At 32.7% G+C, this 22,012-nt stretch overlaps 2 protein-coding genes across 3 annotated transcripts in view; one reads left to right on the forward strand and one right to left on the reverse strand.

Moving 5' to 3' along the window:
• The window catches only part of LOC128172342 (multiple epidermal growth factor-like domains protein 10), a 32,139-nt gene extending 11,974 nt beyond the window's left edge, over positions 1-20,165 (reverse strand). Inside the window, exons 1-2 of the mRNA XM_052838144.1 lie at positions 20,031-20,165; positions 7,489-7,719 (exon numbers count right to left, since the gene is read on the reverse strand). Of these exons, the coding sequence (XP_052694104.1) occupies positions 7,489-7,719; positions 20,031-20,082 (283 nt within the window). The 5' untranslated portion in view covers positions 20,083-20,165. The remainder of the gene's footprint in view (positions 1-7,488; positions 7,720-20,030) is intronic.
• On the forward strand, positions 1,955-5,146 carry LOC128172346 (uncharacterized). Of its 2 annotated transcripts, XR_008242250.1 has the most exons (5): positions 1,955-1,990; positions 2,435-2,964; positions 3,082-3,612; positions 3,786-4,482; positions 4,951-5,146. XR_008242250.1 is itself a non-coding variant. In XM_052838147.1 (4 exons), the coding sequence occupies exons 1-4, from the start codon at positions 1,986-1,988 to the stop codon at positions 3,812-3,814; spliced, it is 1,095 nt and encodes a 364-aa protein (XP_052694107.1). In that variant the 5' UTR covers positions 1,955-1,985; the 3' UTR covers positions 3,815-5,146. The 2 variants fall into 2 exon arrangements, 1 of the variants encoding a protein (XP_052694107.1); XM_052838147.1 differs by having other exon boundaries at positions 3,786-5,146.
• Positions 20,166-22,012: the final 1,847 nt, after the last annotated feature.

The following is a 22,012-nucleotide window of genomic DNA, read 5'->3' on the forward strand; positions in this document are numbered from 1 at the left end:
CAATTAGAAGTGTTTATATCATATGTAGCACAATTTACGTGCTAGTTACCCATGTGTACTCTTGGTGGTTGTTACATTTACGATGCTGTTTTAATTTGTCTTCTATTTTTAGTTATCCTGTACTGGACCTCTTATTCTATTACCCTTTCTGGTACCCCTCGATACCTGTATATATCCACCTGAGTTTAGGTTTTTGGGTCTCTTTGGACCGGGTAAAATCACCTGCACGTTCTTCCTGATATTATCAGTTTCGTTAGTTCAATTCTCTAATTTTGTAATACAGACACGGCTTCTGAGGTGAGTAAACCAATTTACTTATTCAATTCTCTTTCTATTTGTTAATTATAAGGTCCTAGGATAACTTTGTTGTTTCAATGTGTTTTATTTGTAATTTGTATTGTTTGAATGTCCCTTTCGTAAGTTATTCGTTTGTTATGTTCGCTATATAGTTCATTATTTCTTTAGTTATCTATTGTCGTGAGTAGAGTATATTCATAGGGCTGCCGTAATTTGAGTGTATGTCGTGTTTAGTGACTCTAACAGTGTAATTGGCAAGTAAATGTCGTTACAGTATTTTAAATTACGTGCAAAGTAATTTGGTTTATCATTATGTATCGTGAAATGCAAGTAAATGTAATGCAGCGCTGCCACGTGTACCACGTTGTCTCACTGTTATGTACGGTGGATCATGTGAGTCATTACTTGTATGGAACTTTATGTGTATGTGTAACTTAATGTGTATGTTCTGTGTACGCAGGTCCCGAATATCGAACACTAAGTAGTGTTGTGTACAGGAATGGAGTAACCTGTGAAGTTCAGTGTACCAGTGTCCTGACGACGACTATCAGCCCATGAATTTGTTTCAAATTGCGTGTAATATAAATTGTGAAAACGTTACTTTTGGTGTTTTATTTTATAAATTCTGGAGGTGTTTTGAAGCCTGTCGGCTAGCCCGCAACAAATGGTGACAGAAGTGGGATTCAAATCCAGTCGACATAGACAAACCTCCACTTCAACATGATGACGACAGTTTTGGCGCAGACCACCTCAATGCACGGATCAATCTTCATTGGATCATGTTGTACCAACAGATTTGTTAAAGACCCTCATCGACTTAATAGGATTCAGGAAAGTCAGCACCCTGTGACCAGAACATTATCTCATGTGTGTATCATTCTACCAGCCATGATGAGATTCGATGTTATGAGGGAAATGCATCTAGACGGATCATCAAGTCGAGTTTGAAGTCCATGCATTGACCAGGCGGAAGGACAGTTTCTTGTTTTCGTTTTGAGCATAACATTATAACATTTAAAATTTGAATTTCTTTATCTACCGATAAAACTGTTCAAAATTATATTTATTTGGTTATTGTGTCATTTAGAATTTTTTTTTTTTTTTTGGACAAAATTCTTTGTTTTTTTTTTTAAACTGTTTGTATGTACTTATATTTAATTTTGATTTTTTTTGTAGGAAAGTGTTTGACAGAGTTATTCGGGACCTAGAGGTCAGCTGTTGACACTGAAATTACGTCGTGGATACATCACCTCAGTAAGTTGTGTGTCTGTAAGTTGTTCACGTTTTCACATCACGTTTGAAATATAATATCTATCGTGTATTGGTGTCAAACTCAGGTGTGTATCGACAGGTATGTTGGAAGTTTCCATTTTTTCAGTTGTCATATAGTGTGTTGTCTGTATGAGTTATTGTCTCTTGAGTTTTCATCATGTCACAGTCTTTAAAATCGATCATTGATTATGGAGCGTCATTGGGTTACAAGGAGGAAACTCTTAGAGACTTTGTTAAGCTCCAACAAGAAAAAGAACGTGAAGAGCGGAAGGCGGAAAGAGAACGAGTAAAGGAGGAGCTAGATTTTAAGAGATTGATGGAAAAACATGACAAAGAACTACAGATACAGCAAATCACTTATCAGCAGCAAATGGAGATTATGCAAGAGAAAGAAAAGTTAAAAGCTGCAGGTGTTGATGAGGTGAGTGTTAAGTTTAAGGGACCAAAGATCCCGCCTTTTGAAGATGGCAAAGATGAAATGGATAGTTACTTACGTAGATTTGAAAGATATTACAGCAGTAGCAAAAAACGTCGTGGGCTATGAGTCTTAGTGCACTTTTGAAAGGTAGGGCTTTAGATGTTTATGCATTGTTAACCAAAGAGGATGCTTTAGATTATGATAAGTTGAAGTTAGCTCTCCTACAGCGTTATGAACTTACAGAAGATGGCTTTAAACGAAAGTTTAGATCAGCTAAGCCTGACGTTGGCGAAACTTTTGTTCAGTATTCTGTCAGAATGAGTAGTTATTTGCAGAGATGGTTGAAAATGGCACACAAAGCAGAAACTTATGAAGCATTGTTTGATTTAGTTTTACGTGATCAGTTTCTTAATGTTTGTAATAGAGATCTAATTCTGTTTTTGAAAGAGAGAACGCCAAAGAGTATTCAAGACATGGCACAGTTGGCAGATCAGTATCGGGAAGCAAGAATGACCAATGCGGCAAACTTAATCAAGATTCAAGGCCAGGGATTTCAATCTTCAACATTAAGCGTTCCTGGAAACTTAAAGACAATCCAGGTGAGAATAGACATCAAAACACAAACAAACCTTTTGTTCCAAAATCAGACAGACGTTGTTACAAATGCAACCGAGTGGGTCATATTGCTTCGGAGTGCAGACCAAAACCAAAGGTTGGCATGGTTACTACCCAGGAATCACCGGACACACAGGAAACTTCACCAGTAGAGGCTGAATTTCCAGCGCAGGTATCTTTTGTAAATACAATACCTACAGACACTGGTATTAATACATTTGTACTCGATTCTCCGACAACAGTGTCTCCATCATGCTATCTTCAGCAGCAGCACAATATGCCATTGTCAGCAGGATATGTTGAGGGTAAGCCCGTTACAGTACTGCGAGACACAGGATGCAGTGGCATAGTTGTACGGACAAGTAAGATTGACGAGCAAAATATGATTAAAAACAAGTTTCAAACATGCATTTTGGCAGACGGTTCATCTATTAGAGTACCTGTTGCTTCTATTTTCATTGACACGCCCTATGTTACAGGTACATTTGAAGCATGGTGTATGGAGAAGCCAGTTTACGACCTCATCATTGGTAATGTGGAGAAAGTGAGACCACCTGGAAATCCAGATCCGCAATGGTCAGAGGCTCATGCTGTTGAAACTCGAAGACAAGCCAAAGCAAAGCTCAAACCGTATCATCAACTCAGAGTTCCGGAAATTTTAAAAGAGAACATCACTCCACAGGATAATAAAGTAGAACAGCAAACATTTGACCCCTTACAGAAAGTACGTCATGTGTCAAATTCAGGCAAAGAAGAGGACTATAAGATTGATGTGAAAGGTAAATCAAAAACGTTTCATGTAAATATGGTGAACAAGTATAGTGACAGAAATGCTGATCCCCCGAATGTAAACCAAGATGATGAAGCTACAGTCAGCTCTGCTGTGATTGACCGCCCTGAAGATGAAGAGGTCGAAGAATATGGATTACCAAGTGTCGGGGACAAGGAGGAGTTATCGAGTATGGACATCAACCAAGAGCTGGGCCCTAAAGATAGGCAGAAGATCGTAGGTAAAGACCAATTGAAAGCACAATCAGACAAAGAAAAGACAATCGAAGAAGCGGTGGTACATGTACCTTGCACAAAACGTAAATTAAGAACTGTTCATGGTCATTATACCCTTTACAAGAAGTTCATTCCAATTTTGTTATCAATTGTGTTACTCTTTACATGTTTATTAAAGCAATTTTTTCTTCTGACGGATGCTTCTGAGAGAGGAATTGGTGCAGTCCTGATGCAGTTTGACGATGAAAGCGGATTGAAACTTGCGGTAGCAAATGCCAGCATGAAAATGAAGGATAGTGAGTTCAGATATTCCACAATCGAGAAGGAATGCTTAGCAATTGTTTGGACGGTCAACAAATTTCAACTGTATCTCTATGGTCGTGAATTTCTAATTGAAACCGATCATCAGTCGTTGATGTATTTGAACAGGGCTAAGGTGATCAACGCTAGAATCATGAGATTGGCACTTGGTCTTCAATCATATAGATACCGAGTCATTGCAATTAAAGGCAAGGATAATCAGGGTGCAGATTATTTTAGGAGACAATGAATGTGTGTTATTTTGTGTACCTATGAACTGTTGGTTTTAAGTGTTCGTAAATGTATGTTCGGAAGTATAAGTATACTTCTTGTAAAGGGGGAGGTATTGTTACATTTACGATGCTGTTTTAATTTGTCTTCTATTTTTAGTTATCCTGTACTGGACCTCTTATTCTATTACCCTTTCTGGTACCCCTCGATACCTGTATATATCCACCTGAGTTTAGGTTTTTGGGTCTCTTTGGACCGGGTAAAATCACCTGCACGTTCTTCCTGATATTATCAGTTTCGTTAGTTCAATCCTCTAATTTTGTAATACAGACACGGCTTCTGAGGTGAGTAAACCAATTTACTTATTCAATTCTCTTTCTATTTGTTAATTATATGGTCCTGGGATAACTTTGTTGTTTCAATGTGTTTTATTTGTAATTTGTATTGTTTGAATGTCCCTTTCGTAAGTTATTCGTTTGTTATGTTCGCTATATAGTTCATTATTTCATTAGTTATCTATTGTCGTGAGTAGAGTATATTCATAGGGCTGCCGTAATTTGAGTAGTAATGTGTATGTCGTGTTTAGTGACTCTAACAGTGTAATTGGCAAGTAAATGTCGTTACAGTATTTTAAGTTACGTGTAAAGTAATTTGGTTTATCATTATGTATCGTGAAATGCAAGTAAATGTAATGCAGCGCTGCCACGTGTACCACGTTGTCTCACTGTTATGTACGGTGGGTCATGTGAGTCATTACTTGTATGGAACTTTATGTGTATGTGTAACTTAATGTGTATGTTCTGTGTACGCAGGTCCCGAATATCGAACACTGAGTAGTGTTGTGTACAGGAATGGAGTAACCTGTGAAGTTCAGTGTACCAGTGTCCTGACGACGACTATCAGCCCATGAATTTGTTTCAAATTGCGTGTAATATAAATTGTGAAAACGTTACTTTTGGTGTTTTATTTTATAAATTCTGGAGGTGTTTTGAAGCCTGTCGGCCAGCCCGCAACAGTGGTGAGGAGTTTATATGTTTAATTTATCAAAACAAAATTGGAACCTCTGAAAATGGGACATTTAGCTCGCGATTTAAAATTCAGTTCGCGCATAAAAATGTGGGTTTTTTTAAAAATTTTAATTTTCTTGACATTATTATTTCATTTCCTATCACATGCCATCTCCTGTAAAATACAGTTTTCATAACAGCGATTGATAAAAAATGTGTTATGTTACTGCACTAATCATTTGGGGAAACCCAAAACAATTATATTGGCAAAATATATTGGATTGATGCAAAAAATTGCAGGCAAAGTGTAAACTACACATCAAACTTAACTGATAAGGCGGACGATTTGGTTACACTTTTTCAACGCTTCAGTGTTCAAAAACCTGATATTTTATGATACGTATAATTGTTTTTTGTACGCATCAAAAAAAAAAAAACCTGATATTTTAAAAATTGTTGACTGTAAAGTGGTAACAACGTTATTGTTGGCAAACGATACGCACAATTCTGATTAACGGACGATCATGCACAATGCACAAACTATTCACAGGATACCCGGACGATCATTAACTTTATGAATTCATGAATTTTCATGATACGAGTTGATGTTTATGTAATTCCCTACGTACAATTTAGCTGTGCGAGATCTAAGTATTTTTTTTTACCCTTGTTCCAAAGAATTTCAACTTTACACATTTCATATTTCCATTTTTTCCAAAATACTGAATACACTTAATTGGATTCTATTTAATCTAAATTATAAAGCATCTAAATGAATTTTAATTATAATGAATGTTTATACAACAAAACGGAAAGGATTGCGCATCATATTTTTATTTGAAAGAAAACTAAGGGAAAACTATTTTATTTTAGGGGGAGTGACTAAGGGATGAATAAGCCTAGCCGCTTTAATTCAACCTGATTCTCTTGCTTGGAAAGCAGACTGATTATAAATATGTTTCAACATACGATGGATGTTTGATATAGACTGATTACAAAATCATGCAAAACTAACTCGACTTATCAAAGGTTTGAATGAGTTCTTGAAATACTCTTAAACGACAAAAAGAAAATATTTTAGGAAGACTAGCACTGACATAATACATGTATGTTAGTAATTGTCAAATTATTATTGACAAAAAAATATACAAATAATACAAAGATATGAATACTTTGTAATTGTCATATATGTAGAAAGTATTCAATTCAAATAATGTGTGATTTATAATAACAAACGCAGCTCAGTATCGCGAAGCGCCAGGGAGCAAAGCAAACTCTTACGATCAGTGCGCGGGTAAAAAATATAGCAAACTAAAAGGAAAATTCGTCCAGATTAAAATTGCATCCCTTGGTCCCACAGCAAGTCGACATCGTAATGATGATCGAAATGGAGTCGACATTGCCATGTTGATCGAGTAGACATTGTATCTACATTGTACACCTTCTTTCTTGTTAACAGCACAATGCTGATCGACATCGAGTCATCACAGTGTCTACATATCAGCCCTTCTTTTTTCTACATTACACCTTCGACATTACAGTATTGATTGACACCCAGTCTGCTAACCTTTTTCAGATCAATTACATCGACAAGATCACAATGTTGGCAAACATCGAGTCGACATTGCGATTTATATTTCTGAATCATGTTAATAAATAGTGCAGATGATTTGTTTATACATTTTCATGCAGAATCGTGTGAACAATAATTTCAATTTCAGGTCAAAGTTTTACCAATAAACATGTCTTGTTGGAAGAACAATTTGTTTAGGTTAAAATTTACAAAAAAATGTGCAATTACAATGGTGAATATGTAAGAAACAGAAAAAAGGTACTTTTGAAGACTATTAAGCGATAATAAACATTATTTGATATTTTAATCATGATTGATTAATTGATAAAAGTTTAAAAAATATATTTAATTTCTTAATTAAATGAACTTTCTTTTAAATACATTAAATATATTCATTTAAGTTATGTAGCACCTGTTGTTTAATTATGTTGACATAAATATTTCAAATATACATTGACTTGTCCAAAAATTTATTATTGAACTATTGTTAATCATGATTTTTTTTGTTTACGAAACAAGAAAGAAAATATCAAAACTATGCATAGCATGTAAATTAAGTATTGATTTACAATTTTCTACAATGCGAAGTAAACGACGTTCTATGAAAGAAATAACATGGAAATGTCGACAACTCCATTTTGGCTCAACATCGTCGACGTCGGGGTTACCACAATGTCGACGATGTAAATGTAAAAATATATAAACAATGACGAAAATAATAATTTTCTTCGGAAATGGAACGTCTCTTTATAATAAAATTGATGAATTACCCCAGGGTACGTTGTCCGTCCTGTAATATATGGTAATGTGGTGGATGCTCATTACTGTAGACAGGTTAACCCACCAGTAGGCTACATTTTGGTTTTCAGCTGACAGGACACATTGGCCATTCAAACCATGTAAATCTGATTTCAGTCCATCAACAGCATTACTGGCGTCAAATGTAGCGGCGTTGTTATATGGTTTCCGCTGTTTTGCTTGTCTGTATAAAGCCACATTTTCTGCCAGTGCACCAATGTACAAAATTAGTTTTAACCAATATCATTAAGGTACAATTAAGGTGTACTAATGCATTTTTTAGGAAAACCGATTAAACAGTAGATAGGATATGCCGTTAAAAATTCCAATTGTATGACCATTCATATCTGTTATTTATCAACATCTTTAGGCTTACGCCACTTTAAAAGCTCCACAGTGTTAAGAAATGTTCGGCAAAACGCTTATACAAAAATCATATTAAAGTAAATAAAGTTTGAATTGATAAAAACATACAAAGACACATTGATAGAACTTTTAAAAAACATCTGTAACGATTACAAAATATTTACAGGGTATACGTATTAAAAAAATCACAGGGTATAGATGACTTAGTCTATTCAACGAAGTTGATTCTTAACATTTTGATGAAAAGAGTTTCACTTCCATATCAATTGGTTTTTAAGGTCTTCCGTTTCCAACGGAAGACCTTATTGTTTTCGTACTGTTTATTATTTTTTCCCCCAAATTTTGTGCACGCAATTTCTCGTAAACTACTCAACCGATCTCGACAAGATTTTCACAGAAGATGGGACATTATCTGAATTTTATATGTTTTTGAAATTTTTGGCGTCGTCACTTCCGATCCGGATTTAAGGTAGATTTTGTAATTTTTTACGACCAATTTTGTGCAGAGCTGATCTCAGAACGTAATTGAGATATGACTTTGAAATTTTCAGGATAGGTAGACCATGGTTTGAAGTTGTGCACTATATAGTTGTTTTGCACCAGTGGCGCTATTCTTTGGATTTCGCTTAGGCACGAAAATGGGGTACAGATTTCGAATCAAAATTTTCATACGTTTTCATCAGTATCTTTTTACCGGTTGATATTTTGTTAAGATATATAGAACTAAAGTAGTAGATAATCAAAAGTTCTATCCAATTAAATCAAGAAAAGGGGGCTGGCCGTTTTATTTAGGGACCAAGAGACTCGTAAAGTCTATAACGAATAACTTGAAGACGATAAATATTTTGTTATGCATTATAGAATCAAAGTTGTTGATCACTACATTATCGGTGTTAAAAAGTCATCGGCAGGCCCATGTTTGACGTAATTAGGGATTTTTATTCATTATCTTAATTTTTTATTTTTTATTTTTTTTTTTTTTGGGGGGGGGGGGGGGGTTATTTTGAAATCTTATCGATATTTCGTGGTATCATTTAAAATAAACAAAAAAATCGGACGGAAGACCTACTCGTTACTCGTAACGAGTTCATATCTAGTTATTATTAATTTTTTTCCCACAAATTTTGTGCAGGCAATTTCTCGGCAACTATCTAACCGATTTACGCCTTTTTTTTTTTTACAGGTGATTGGAAGTGATGTTTTTTGGGTTTTTTTTAATATGTTTGCCGTCGTCACTTCTGGTACCGATTTATCGTTGATTTTGTAACTACGACCCATTTTGTGCACGCTTGATCTCGAAAACTGATATGAATATGAAGTCTTCAGGATAGGTAGACCATAGTCTGAAGTTGTGCCTATTGTGTTTGTTTTTCGCCAGTTGCGCCATTCTAAAGAGCTCACTATGGCTCGAAAATTGGGTACGAATTTTGTTCCCCTTTTTTGTACACACGATTTCTCAGAGATGGCTCGATAAATTTTCTTGAAAATTTCAGGAGTGATAGAAAAAAATTATATCTCGAGTATCAATTTTTCATTTTTTTTCAAAGTTCATTTCTTGTTGTCCGTTTCCTGTCCCGCGACAAAAAGCTTTTGACATTGAGATCTCAAAAATGACAAGGACTTGAGCATTCAGACTTTGTAGGATTGTATACCTATAGTTGTAGATGTCTTTAAACTATTTTGTTTTGTTCGTCATAACTTCCGGTCGTCACCGGAAGCACTTCAAAAATTATTTTTTTTTTGCATTTAATTTCTTTCATATAGAATTGAAATATAAGTAATATTCCTTTCATGTGTCATGCATCCGATCTTAAATAAAAACAAAAAAATCTACTTCCGGTGAAATATCTCAAATATCTCAGGAAGCGTTTTTTATATAAATGTTTTACCCACGAGATCTCAGACAGTCAAGTGATCAATGCACGAGAAACTTATATAGATAATAGAAATTTGATAGAAAATGTATTTAATCTCTTTCATTTTGTCAACCGTCAATTCCGGTCTTTACCGGAAGGGTTCAAACAAATCAAGCTAGTGAAAAATAAACTCTTTTTATTTGACAATTTTTGTAAAATTGATAAACAATAAAGTACATGTGTCTAATGTTCAGGAAATAATATCTTTTTATTTTCACTGTGCATTTCCGTTTGTCCATTTCCTGTCAAGAGACAAAAAAAAACCAAAAAAACAAAACAATGACTCCACGAGATCTAAAAAACAGTGATGACTTGAACAACCAAACTGTGTGGTATGATAGCCCTAAGTATGTGTCCATGTTTACATTATTTCGTTTGAATCGTCGTCACTTCCGGTCGTCACCGGAAACACCCAAATATATTTTTTTCCTTATTTTTGTTTTTTTTACATTGAATGAATACCGGTATATCATTGAACAATCTTATATGTTAAATAAGCAAACATATTCTACTTATCAAATATCTTAGGTACCTATCCTTCTAACAAATTTGATACCCGCGATACTTTAGGCACTGTAAGTGATTGAGACACGAACTTCTATGAATGATTGACAGTTGATTGAAGATGTGTTAAATGCGTTTTATTTTGTCAACCGTCACTTCCAGTACTCACCAGAAGAGTTCAAACAATTCATGTTTTTAACAACTTTAACCGATTGTCTTTGATGTTTTAATCTAGCATGATAAGCAGTGATGTACATTAGGCAAATGTATAAAAAAAAACCAGCTTTAATTTTCATTGATGGCTTTCGTTCGTCCGTTTCCGGTCTCGAGACAAAAAAACTAGTTTCAACAGGATCCCAGATTTGGCAAAGAGTATCGATATTTCATCGTATCATATAAACCAAAATCGGACGGAAGACCTACTCGTTACTCGTAACGAGATCTAGCATTGATAAACTCGTTGTAATCTTCAACTAGATATTTATGTATATCGACGACGTATCATAAATTAAGAATGGTTACTTCCATTCTTACGTCGACTTAATACATCCAAGTGAGCTTAAAGTAAAAGATATCACAGAGCCCTATGCATCTATTGTTTATATTTGGATATTTAACTTAAAAGAAACAATAATAGAAACTTATAACCAAAACCTAATGATAAACATGATGACTTTATTTTTTTTATATTTTTATATTTTCTTACTTATGTAGAAATACACATTCATATTGAGTTTTTATCTAATAATTAATTCGATACTAAAAGGGGCATGGTAACGATTTTGGTCAAATTTTATTTTTATGTTTTTATTATTTACAATGCTTCAAAAATTCAATTCTAATGATCAAATTAAATTTGAGAGTCGTTCGTCATAGAGTTATATGCAAGATACAGGTCTCACAAGTGTTTGTAATGTAAATAAGGCTCGTGCCCTGTTTTTGTTTACATCGGTTCAATATACCAGTAAAAAAAATTCTACTTATTTGGCTATCTTGTTATTTATTTTAAGCATAAATAAACTGTTCCTAACGTTTAACACATTCGTTTTAGATTTAAAACTGATATTTTTACTTCAACGATCAAAATGTAAACAAGCGCTTTGTTTACATAGCGAAGCATTTCAAGCTCTGTAACTCGCTTATAACTCAACAAATGATACTCAAAGGACGATGTGCGGTATGGTCAAATATCTGCCCCCGATTTCAACCAATTTTTAAATAGTACCGTATAAAAATGAAATCTTCACAAATCATTGTAAAGAGGATGCCTATAACTTTGATAATGATTTTAGTCATCATTGCTCACTCCCTGTTTATCTTTGACGTCACCTAAATGACCTAATTCCCGCAAATTTGCAAACAAATGAAGATATTCTCATTTTTGCTCTAAATTTTGCATTCGGAAGTATAGAGCGCAGGTCTGCTCAAGTGCGATTTTAACATATGTTTTTCTTCAGATAGTTATACATATTATACTAAAAAATGGTACTTGAGCAAGCCTGCGCTCGATGTTTCCCAGTCGAACAACCATCGGAAAACACCCATTTTTTGCTACAAAACATCAATTTATCAAAATAATGCAATATTCCTGACGTCATTTCTACATTATGACGTCACTGTGGTGATAACCTTTTACACCTTTGTTCCCAATATGATTTTAACTATCTTTCACCTTATTTTAAAGGTCTTTCTAAAACTTTGATTTTGGGGGGCAAAAATTGCATAAAACCGCACTTAGTTCTTTCGGTTGCCTATTTTTAAAGCATTGTAAATGTTAAAATCGGATAAATAATTTTTGACCAAAATCGTGACCATGCCCCTTGAAGGCCAAGCTCTATGTATTGACAATTTCTAAAACGAGGTAATGTATTGACAGAGAAGTTGATAAAAGTATGCTACAGCAACAAATATGTATTCTTTTTATATACATTCAATTGTCTGTTTTAAATTGCATTTTCATGTAGAAAAAAAAATATGGATAAGAAATCTCCAAAACTCACTGTCATGTCAACATAAAACAAAAATTAATTTTTGAGTTTCCTGTGAGGAATAGAAGTTAAGAAAAATTAAACAAAATAGTTTAAACACTTTTTGGTACAAATATCTATTATCCTTCAAATGTGGTTGTAAAATTCACCCTTTCTGAGATCTCGGTGTGAAAACTGTGAAAACCGGTTGACAAACGGAAGTGCACGATGAATATGAAATTTTGAAGCTTTGGTACATTTTCCAACAGTATATAGATATAACCGAGAATAGATTCAAAAACAGTCCAAGAAAAACTGTTGTAACTATTGCAAATAAACACAGATTTGTTTTAACCCTTCCGGCGAGAACCAAAAGTGACGGTGGACAAAATGAAACCGGGCAAATTTAAAAAAAAAATACCGGACATATTTGAAATATCTCACCGCAAATGTATTTTTAAAAAAAATAACATCGCATAGATGACTCATGTAAGATTGTATATCATTTTTTTAATCTTATGTAGAATGACCAAAAAAAAACAGTTTTTGAAATACCTCCTATTTCATTCGGTGGTACATGTAAGGACGAAACTAAAATCAAAGTACTGAAGAACTGACGGGAGTTGATTTTGTCAATCCTTATTTATTTTAAAATCAATGATATGTTATTTTGCTTGACAAGTAAATGTTTTTTCTAATTTGAATTACGCACATTTTTAAAATATGAATTTTTGGACTTATTCAACAAGAATGTCGAGAAACCCCATATGAATAATGTTAAATAACTGGATAAATGGATACGATGTAGACACAATTTTAAAGATAAAATTAATTCATTCAAACTATGAATCAGTATTAGAAATATTTCTTGAAAATTGTATGGATCCAAGCAATATTGAACTCTAGTCTCGTTCAACCAAACGCTCGGCTGACACCGTAAATCTCCGACAAGGATTTACGGAGACAGCCGAGCGTTGAGTTGAACGAGACTATATTGATCTCTTGCGTAGGAATACATACGACTACAAAAAATATTTAAATTGTTCGTACCATATAACATCTGACCATTTTCAAGGTAATTATAAATAACTTTCCTTAAAAAACAATGCTTTAGCATACATCACATCGAATTTATCAAATTTTTTTTAAGAACTAAATCTTGTCAGCAAGGAATTGTGCTGAGGTCCAAACACTGTTTCACTTTCGGTTTGTCTGAGTAACTGCATAGGAGAGTTGATTAAAATCAACTCCCAAAAATAGCTTGAACACCTTTACATATAAAGGGATATCAATATCACAAATAGTGTATACTCAAGTCTTTACCGTTTCTTAGATCTCGTTGAAATATTGTTTTTAGCTATAGGACTGGAAATGGACGAGCGGAAGTGCTCAATAAAATCGAAAGCATTTCTTCTTTTTTTTGTCAAAAATACATAACTGTTTTTAATTCTACGTAAATTGTTCAAAGAAGAACAGTTAGACTTATGAACATTTTGATTTGTTTGTACCCCTTCTGTGAAGACCGGAAGTGACGGTTGACAAAATGAAACCAGTTTAACACATCCTCATTCAAACGTCTATCATCAACATACAATTTATGTCTTAATCATTTACATTTTCTGAAATGTCATAAGGACACATTTTTTTACCCGAAAAGAGATTTTTTTAAATATCTCACCAGAAGTGATAGGCTTTTGTTTATTTAAAATTGGATATATGACATATGTAATATATTTGATTACATTAACCCCTTATGATAATTTACATTTACATTTCTTAAATTGGAACTGTTAAAGTTTTCCCAACTCCTGTTGTGAAAATGCATCACTGCAATGATAGTCACGTGTTAAGTGTCATGTATCCTCTTTACTCCCCTCACTAACTTGATTATCTGCTATTATTTTTAATATCATTATCGCGCTAACAAAAATAACCCCTTTTCATGAGCATGACACATTATAAAAACCAGTTTGTTCTCTCTCCATGAGGATGATTATACAATCTCTTGCTCTTTTTCAGTGATAAAACTTGACTTTACCGGAAAATACTTAATATTTGATACACTGTTTTATGACAAGCATTTTAAATGACTATATATATAAGGACGGAAGCTGACAAGTTTGTGGTAAGCGCATTCATGTTAAACGGGGAATATAAGGAATTATACATTTAAAAGCTTCTTCAACGTGAAGACTACATTTTTTTTCTATCGTCAATTTTTCTTGCATGCACTTATGTAGCAATATATCTTTAACATCTACATATGAGTGTTTTATCTCTTAGTTTATTGGATAGCCAAGGGCATTGTTTATGTATGGACAGGTCTAAAACGAGGCATGTTATACACAAACAAGTTCATAAAACAAGATTATCAACTACCTCGATTGAGGTCAATATTTTGTAGTTTTCTGGTCGATACAACGACTTCAGCAAACGACAGCAAAATAAAATCTTTCTCTAGGTCAAAGGCCGACGTTATCTATTTATACTTATCTTAAGAGCACTTAGAAGTTTTGGAATCTGTTTTCCCGATTACAACACAGAGAACATGTCTTCCGTTACTACCTTAATTTTTTGTGGAGGTCATCGTTTGTTGTCTGCCTCTTTTTCTATTTTCCTTTGAACTTTTGTTTTAAAAAACTGTTCATTATTACAATTTTGTATTTGCAATTCTGATGATTTTTAGAATACTCCATCAAACTATCAGGCCCTATGAAAATTTGTTAAAATGTTCCTGGTTATCTTTATTTTTCGGATTTTTAGATATTTGCTCAAGAGTTTTCTTGTTTTTTTTTTTGGTTTCAGACATTAAAAAAAAATATAACTAGAAATATATTAAAACAACAAAAATTAAAGAAAAATTATAACTATGTACATACCACGGCGAAAAAATAAAGCGTTATACACTCGACCCTTTTTTAGCCTTATGGAAGCTTTCAGGGAAACTTTTACAGCTTCCATCATTATATGTTAAGAAATGCATTTTATAAAAAAGAAAAAAAGAAAAAAAGTTCATTAAGTAGACATTGAAAATGCATCACAAAACTGTAGTTCATTTCTTATATACATTTATAAAATATCCAACAACATTATATTTGTGAAGTGCTAAATAAGTCAATGTTTACAACACGGCACGCCTATTATAGGCCGAACATTTTACAAACGCCCCCTTTTTTACCTGTGCAAACTTCAAAATGATGCCGCTTGTCAATCAAGTTTGAAACAATAGCACCCAGTTTGATTGACGTGATCGTCCGAGCGTGATCTTGCCAGGTCCGCGGATTTCTGTTTACTAGCAATTAACAACGTTATCTTTGATATCTTCCGTCATGTATGAAAATAGGGGGATCGAAAATTGATTTTTAAACATTACCAGTATTAAAATTGATTATGAAAATGATTATTCAGTTATTGAAAAAACGCATAACTTATATTTGAATTATGTTGAATGTGTGTGACTTAATAAATTCCATGAAAATGCATGGACAGCTCCAAAACATATAAAATTTTCTTTTTACAACAAACGTACACTATGCTACTAAAGCTATATTTACTTGCAATTCACTCAGTTGGAAGTTGGTGCATGTAAACGTCACTCCATGGAAAACGAACTCCATTAATTGTCGACGTATAATGGCTGTCTTTACATTCCACATTCTTACTGATCGTATGGTTTTCTTATACTATTTTAATTGTTAAAATTAACTTTTTAAACAATGTCAAGTGCTAAACACAATGTACTGAGCTGTACTTTTATAGCAGAATTAATTTAATGCATTTTTTCAATTGTGCTTTACACACGTGTGCTTAGAGAAAATTCGGACGACACATACCATTTCCGTATAAAATCGCTTTGTATGGTCATTAGAACAATAAGATATTTAAACTAAGACCAATTCTGACTAATTCTTTATTTCCTGTGTATTAATTTGCCTCCTGTGTATAGCGATTAGCAGCGTTCACGACCACAGGTAGACTGCAAGCCCCGGAGGCTTTCACACCTCTAATAATTAAGCCCCGCCCTCACCTGAGATTTACCACCCGGTAAAAATGTTCCGCCTTTAAGTCATGTCCATTGACAATGCATAGATAAACATTTCATTAAAAGACATATAAATGCATTCTGATAAGTAACATATAACTATTTCCTTATTACATTTATATATATTCTTTTCTTTTATTTAGATAAAAACCTTAAATGTAAAAAGCAATTCAGCTTCTATGGCAATCTTCATCATCCATCTGCTATTCTTTTTATTTTATTATATCGCATTAACGAAATTTAACAATTTCAAGTGTATACCACAGCAGAAAAACCAAATATGACTATATAATCCTGTTTTAAGTGATAAAAAATGACTTTACCAGAAAATACTTAATATTTGATACACTTTTTTATAACAAGAATAAAAAAATCTATTATAAACATAAAGGCGGAAGTTTAGAAATATGTGGCAACATAAGCTCATCTTATTCAACACGTGGGATTTCGAGAATTACACTATTAAAAGCTTCTTCATAGTTTTCTTTCTTTCTTTTTTTTTTATTTCGACGGTAGTTAGTTAATATTATTCTGTAAAACAAACTGGTCTAAAATTTCTAATAAAAGTACTATTTTATTCCTAATAAATCGCAAAAGGAATTAATTTCCGTGTAAAAGCACTGGAAGCAGCCCTCGGGGATTTTAAAATCTCGCTTTCATTTTTAAGATACAGTTTTGAACTATTGAAAGTTATAACAAAAAATTGTGATCGCGATTTTATGTTCTCGCAGAATTAAGTACTCGCGTAAAATAAGGACTTTACAGTATTCGACGTGTATACCACTACGATTCGTGCTATGTTACATCGTTTTTTACAATAACTAGCTACTTTGTTTTTTGTACGTTTACGCACTTGCGTGCTATTTGATAGACATTTTTCCATCCAATCAAGACAAAGTAAATATATACACACAATACATAGAACAATTAAATTCAACTTAAAATTGTGTGCATATCCATCTGAATTCTTTTTTCTTCTAGAGCATTTTAACAACGTGATAAAGCACCTAGTGAAAAAAAACCCACCCCTGATAAAAGTTTTAAATAAAATATTAACTTTGATTGATAAATACATTTTTAACAAAAATTAGCACACATGCAAATGCTACATTTTTTACGCATTGGCCGTTTGATATTTAAGCATTCAAATAACTGACGCATTCAGAAGTGATGTTGATATAAAGTGTATTACCATTGAAATGGAAGTTACATAAAAAAAAATTAGATATACGTCATCGGTTAATGATGATGGTGATAACTTCATTAGCCAAGTTTTATGACCATGAAGTAAATGTGGAGATCACCTACTGATGTAGCCTCTGAGATATTGTCATTTTGAATTCATTAAATATCATTTTGAATTCATAGTTGAACAAGTTTATTATGATGATTAATTAATAAATTAAATTTAAATTATATATATATATATATATATATATAATATATATATATATATATATATATATATATATATATATATATATAATTAGCCAAGACGATCCACTGGTATTCGTTAGAAATTGAAATAAAATTATCATGTTCCTACTATAACCAATAGAGAAAGTTAAACAATGCTAAACATGGCCAGAAAAAACCCCATCAATGTGACAATATTGGACAAGAGGAAGACAGTTTATACAGAGCCTTTACAATTTATAGTATACACGTTTCCGCAAGATACATGAAAAAAGTAACAATTTTATCAGATGACAACTAAAATCAATGCCTTAAATCTTTTTTTTTTTTTTACTTTAATTAAATATTCTTATAATGCTGATTTAAATTTGGATTTGTTTAAATTAGTTTTCATCAGTCAGCAGTGTATAGCCATATGAAAATGGTGCGAAAGAGGGGGGAGGGGGGGGGGGTAGATGACAATCACATTTACTTGCTTTTAAACATTTACAACTGGATATGAAAAGGCTTATAAAAAAACATTTTACATACAATAAATGCGTCCATTTTTAAAGGGAATAAGACGTATTTGTCCAAACTGAATTTTAAAGAGATTTTAAGGACAAATTTGAAGGTAGTATCAATCATTGAATTATTATAAGAGAAATAAATTAACAAATTCCTAGTATTTTCTACTTCACTATTAAGGGAAACCTAGTGTAATTTATATCTTCCGACAGAATGTATTACACGACCCAATGTTTCAATTCTCATATATAGAAGAATAGATAGCCTGGTAACGCGGCCTTTGGCCACTTCAGATCCGCATGAACCATAAAGAAAAGTATTGTTCTGTTGAAGTATTTAACATGCATGACTATCTCCCTCTAGAAGACTAGCAATGGTCTTTAAGTTATTTAACTTTTTTGCAATATTGAAAAATATCGATATAACAAAACCATATCAATACAATCTGTAATGCATTTCGTTTTTGAAAAACAGTATTACATTTACCACATAGCTGCAAATTATTCATTCAACTTTTTTTTAATTTGATAAAATATGTTTAGAAGCCGTATACAAAATAAGATCAACGAAAGAAAAATAAAGTCGTGCAACTTTTTTTAGGCTAATTTAGTTTTTGATATATTTGATATTTTAAAAAAAACCCAATAACTAGAATTGTTAAGACTGTGCCGCCTCAAATATGTATTTTATTCGTGTTAGTAAGAATTGTTTTGGTACGAGTTAATTTTCGGATAGATGACGTCATTCAAGTTTGAGTGTGCCATGCCGCGCACCATGTTTTTTGTTGTTTTCGGATGGTAATCTAGGGAAATAACAGTGTAAGTACTTGTGCACATGCCAATACACTCTTTTTATATCAAAGAACACTTTGTATAATGCATATATCTCAATTACTTGTCTAACTGTTAAAATTTATGATATCTGAAGGCTTCGTGCAGGACTATGGTGCGCCATTAGTGTCTATGTCGTACATTCATGTTTTATACTTAAACATCATACTAGAATGTATCTCACTGAATGAGATTATATTACATGTAAGCATATTTCATAAGAAATCATATTGATTGTCTGTTCGATATTATAAGTACAGCATATAATTGCCTTGCACAAGAGTCCTGCTTAAATTTTAAAACTATGGAAACTTATTTGTGACATAAAAAATTGTCAGTGTGGCTAAGGATGAAACTGTACTATTGTTTTACATATGATTGTTTATTGTTTTGCTTATGATTGTATTATTTTGTATTGCAGTCTTTTACCATATAGAATAAATTGGTTAACTGACTGTCGTCTTATTTGGCATCCCACGGATCAACAATATTAGTGGCAGTACAAAGACCATATAATAATACTAAAATGATTTTTATTAACGTATGTACAGATCTTTTTATGAATCGGGGATGACCAAATACATTGAGGGTTAAAGTGTTTTTTTTTTGGTTACATTTGATTGTTAGCAAACAATAGTATAACTAGAATTATCAACGCATAATGAATAATATTAATAAGAAATTTATCAACTTATGTACAAATTCAGTATGTACATCGGGGACGGCCAAATACAGAATTTATCTGTATTATCTGTACTTTTTGTATTATCTGTATTATCTGTATTATCTATATTAAGACACACATTTAACCAGGAAGTAACTTGTTAAACCAAATTCAGGCGCACAACAAAGATATGTCTAGCCTCATTTAGCACACACAGAAATAAACACTCATTAACATTTAACAATTCTACTAAACAGTAACTTAGCTTTAACTTATTGGAAACTTAATAATACAAGACTTACCATATGCACCAGTAAACGCCAACAATCCAAGACATAGCCACCGAAAAAACATCTTTGTAAAAAAAACTTAAAACTGAGGAAGTTAAAACATGGGGAGCTTCTGTGGTATATCGGATATTGGTTTCCGCAAGGTGCAGATCATGGGGATGTTGTGTAAACGAGTGCACCTTTTTAAAACCCTGTCTAATGTCATTATTTTTTTTTAATTTCTTATGGCATGAAATAACACAAGCAAGTGGTTTAAATAGCTGAATTAAACTCAAATTACATCTTTCTTTCTTTTTTTAACTGAACTTTATTTATTTGACAACGATTGATAAGCAAGTTCTACAAATTATTTTAATATCTCTCGTTGAAAGGGATGTTAATGCAATGGGGTCATTGGTGTGCGAAGAAGCCGGATTACCCGGAGAGAACTAACGTGTCCAAGCATTTTTCTTTTAACAAATGTATTCCACAGAGCGGTTCTGGCATTCACTATGGTTTGTTGACAACTCGAACAGCGATATGCGTAGAAAACTATGTCTTGCTTAGATTTTAATAAGACAACAATATTTCATCCGTGATCCTTGCTACAATATCTTGGAGTAACTCATTTGCAATATCATGTAGCCGGCATAGCAATCTATAGTTTGTCCAGCGTCATGAATGGGTTTCCTAATCAGATGAAGTTTACTTTCGTTTCAATATAAGTAAGTGTTTAGCTGATAGATGAGTGACTTACTTGCACTATATATATGTTTAAAACATGTCAGCGTACAAAAAGGAGATGATGTCAGTTCGTTCATTTTTAAATTGGCATAATGTGTTTATTGCAGAAAAGTAATCAAGAAGGATTTTGAAAATATCTTATCGTAAAATTCGACTTTTATCAAACTGCCTAGATTTTTACACTTTAATATATTTTTTCAACTAAGTCAATCTGTTTTTAATTCTAACATTTCTGATTACCGTGGAAAATTCTACTTGAAGGGAACACATCCGGTATGATTCATTTCTCGCGACCTCGAGACCTAGATAGAGATCTACAGAGAGTTTTATAAACAAGACTTACGACAGTGGAAATCATATAAAAATAAGTATGTAAAAAGTTTGTACCCTATTGACTTAGAATGTTAAAATTTCTTCAAGGCGATTGCTCTATTTTAATAAATTATTTGTAATGAAATTACGGAAAACTGTGCAAAGTGTTAAAAAATCATTGCTCCTAGCTAGCAACGTTAAAAACCTAAAAAAAAATCAATAGCTTATTTCTCATTCTGAACAATCATTGCTTTTAATATATACATGTATATAGGAACGTACTTCTGGGGAACTTGCATTCAATCGCAAAATATAAAGGCAATCATTTTCATTTGATGACAAAATGTGAGATTTAGTATTTGTTTTTTTCTAAGTTTCAAAAATAACCCATGGTCTTAAAAAATAAACTCGAATAAGTATATGTTTGACAACAGCTTGTTACAGGCAAAATGACAAAAACAAACTCTCATATGACATGTGAATTTTTACTTTTTTTATCATTTATAATAGAAAGGGCTTAAGTAACGTAACCTCTAAATATTTTCTTTGTTTTTTATTATTTTTATTTTGTTCTAAAATAATTTTTATTTTTTTTTTTAGAGATTTTATTTTATTTTGATATCCTATTTGATTTTAATTTAAAATCCATTAATTATTTTTTTTTTTTTGTAAAGTGTCCACTGTACTTTCGCCATTGATTTTTTAAAAAATAACAAATTTCCAAGTTGTACTTAACCTCTTGTTTTTGTTAAGTATATTTCCCTGTTTTATTATATTTCAAGAGATCTTTAATGTTAACCAACGCCGAAGACACGGCAATGAAGTAAAACTTGCTTATAAACACACTTTTCTTCACTAGCCTAGGGTTTTCGGTCCACTTTCCTCCCCATAAACCCTTGGCGGATCCCATTACGAAAACTCGGTGATGTGGTAGCGCTATCTAGAGAGCAACTTGAGTT

The sequence above is a fragment of the Crassostrea angulata genome, chromosome 2 (assembly GCF_025612915.1).
Source record: "Crassostrea angulata isolate pt1a10 chromosome 2, ASM2561291v2, whole genome shotgun sequence".
Classification (NCBI taxonomy): Eukaryota; Metazoa; Mollusca; class Bivalvia; order Ostreida; family Ostreidae; genus Magallana; species Magallana angulata.

Coding starts and splice junctions, on each gene's coding strand:
- LOC128172346 (XM_052838147.1), top strand. Junction 2,965..3,081: donor TGGCATAGTTGTACGGACAA/GTAAGATTGACG, acceptor CCTATGTTACAG/GTACATTTGAAGCATGGTGT. Junction 3,613..3,785: donor AGATAGGCAGAAGATCGTAG/GTAAAGACCAAT, acceptor TGTTTATTAAAG/CAATTTTTTCTTCTGACGGA.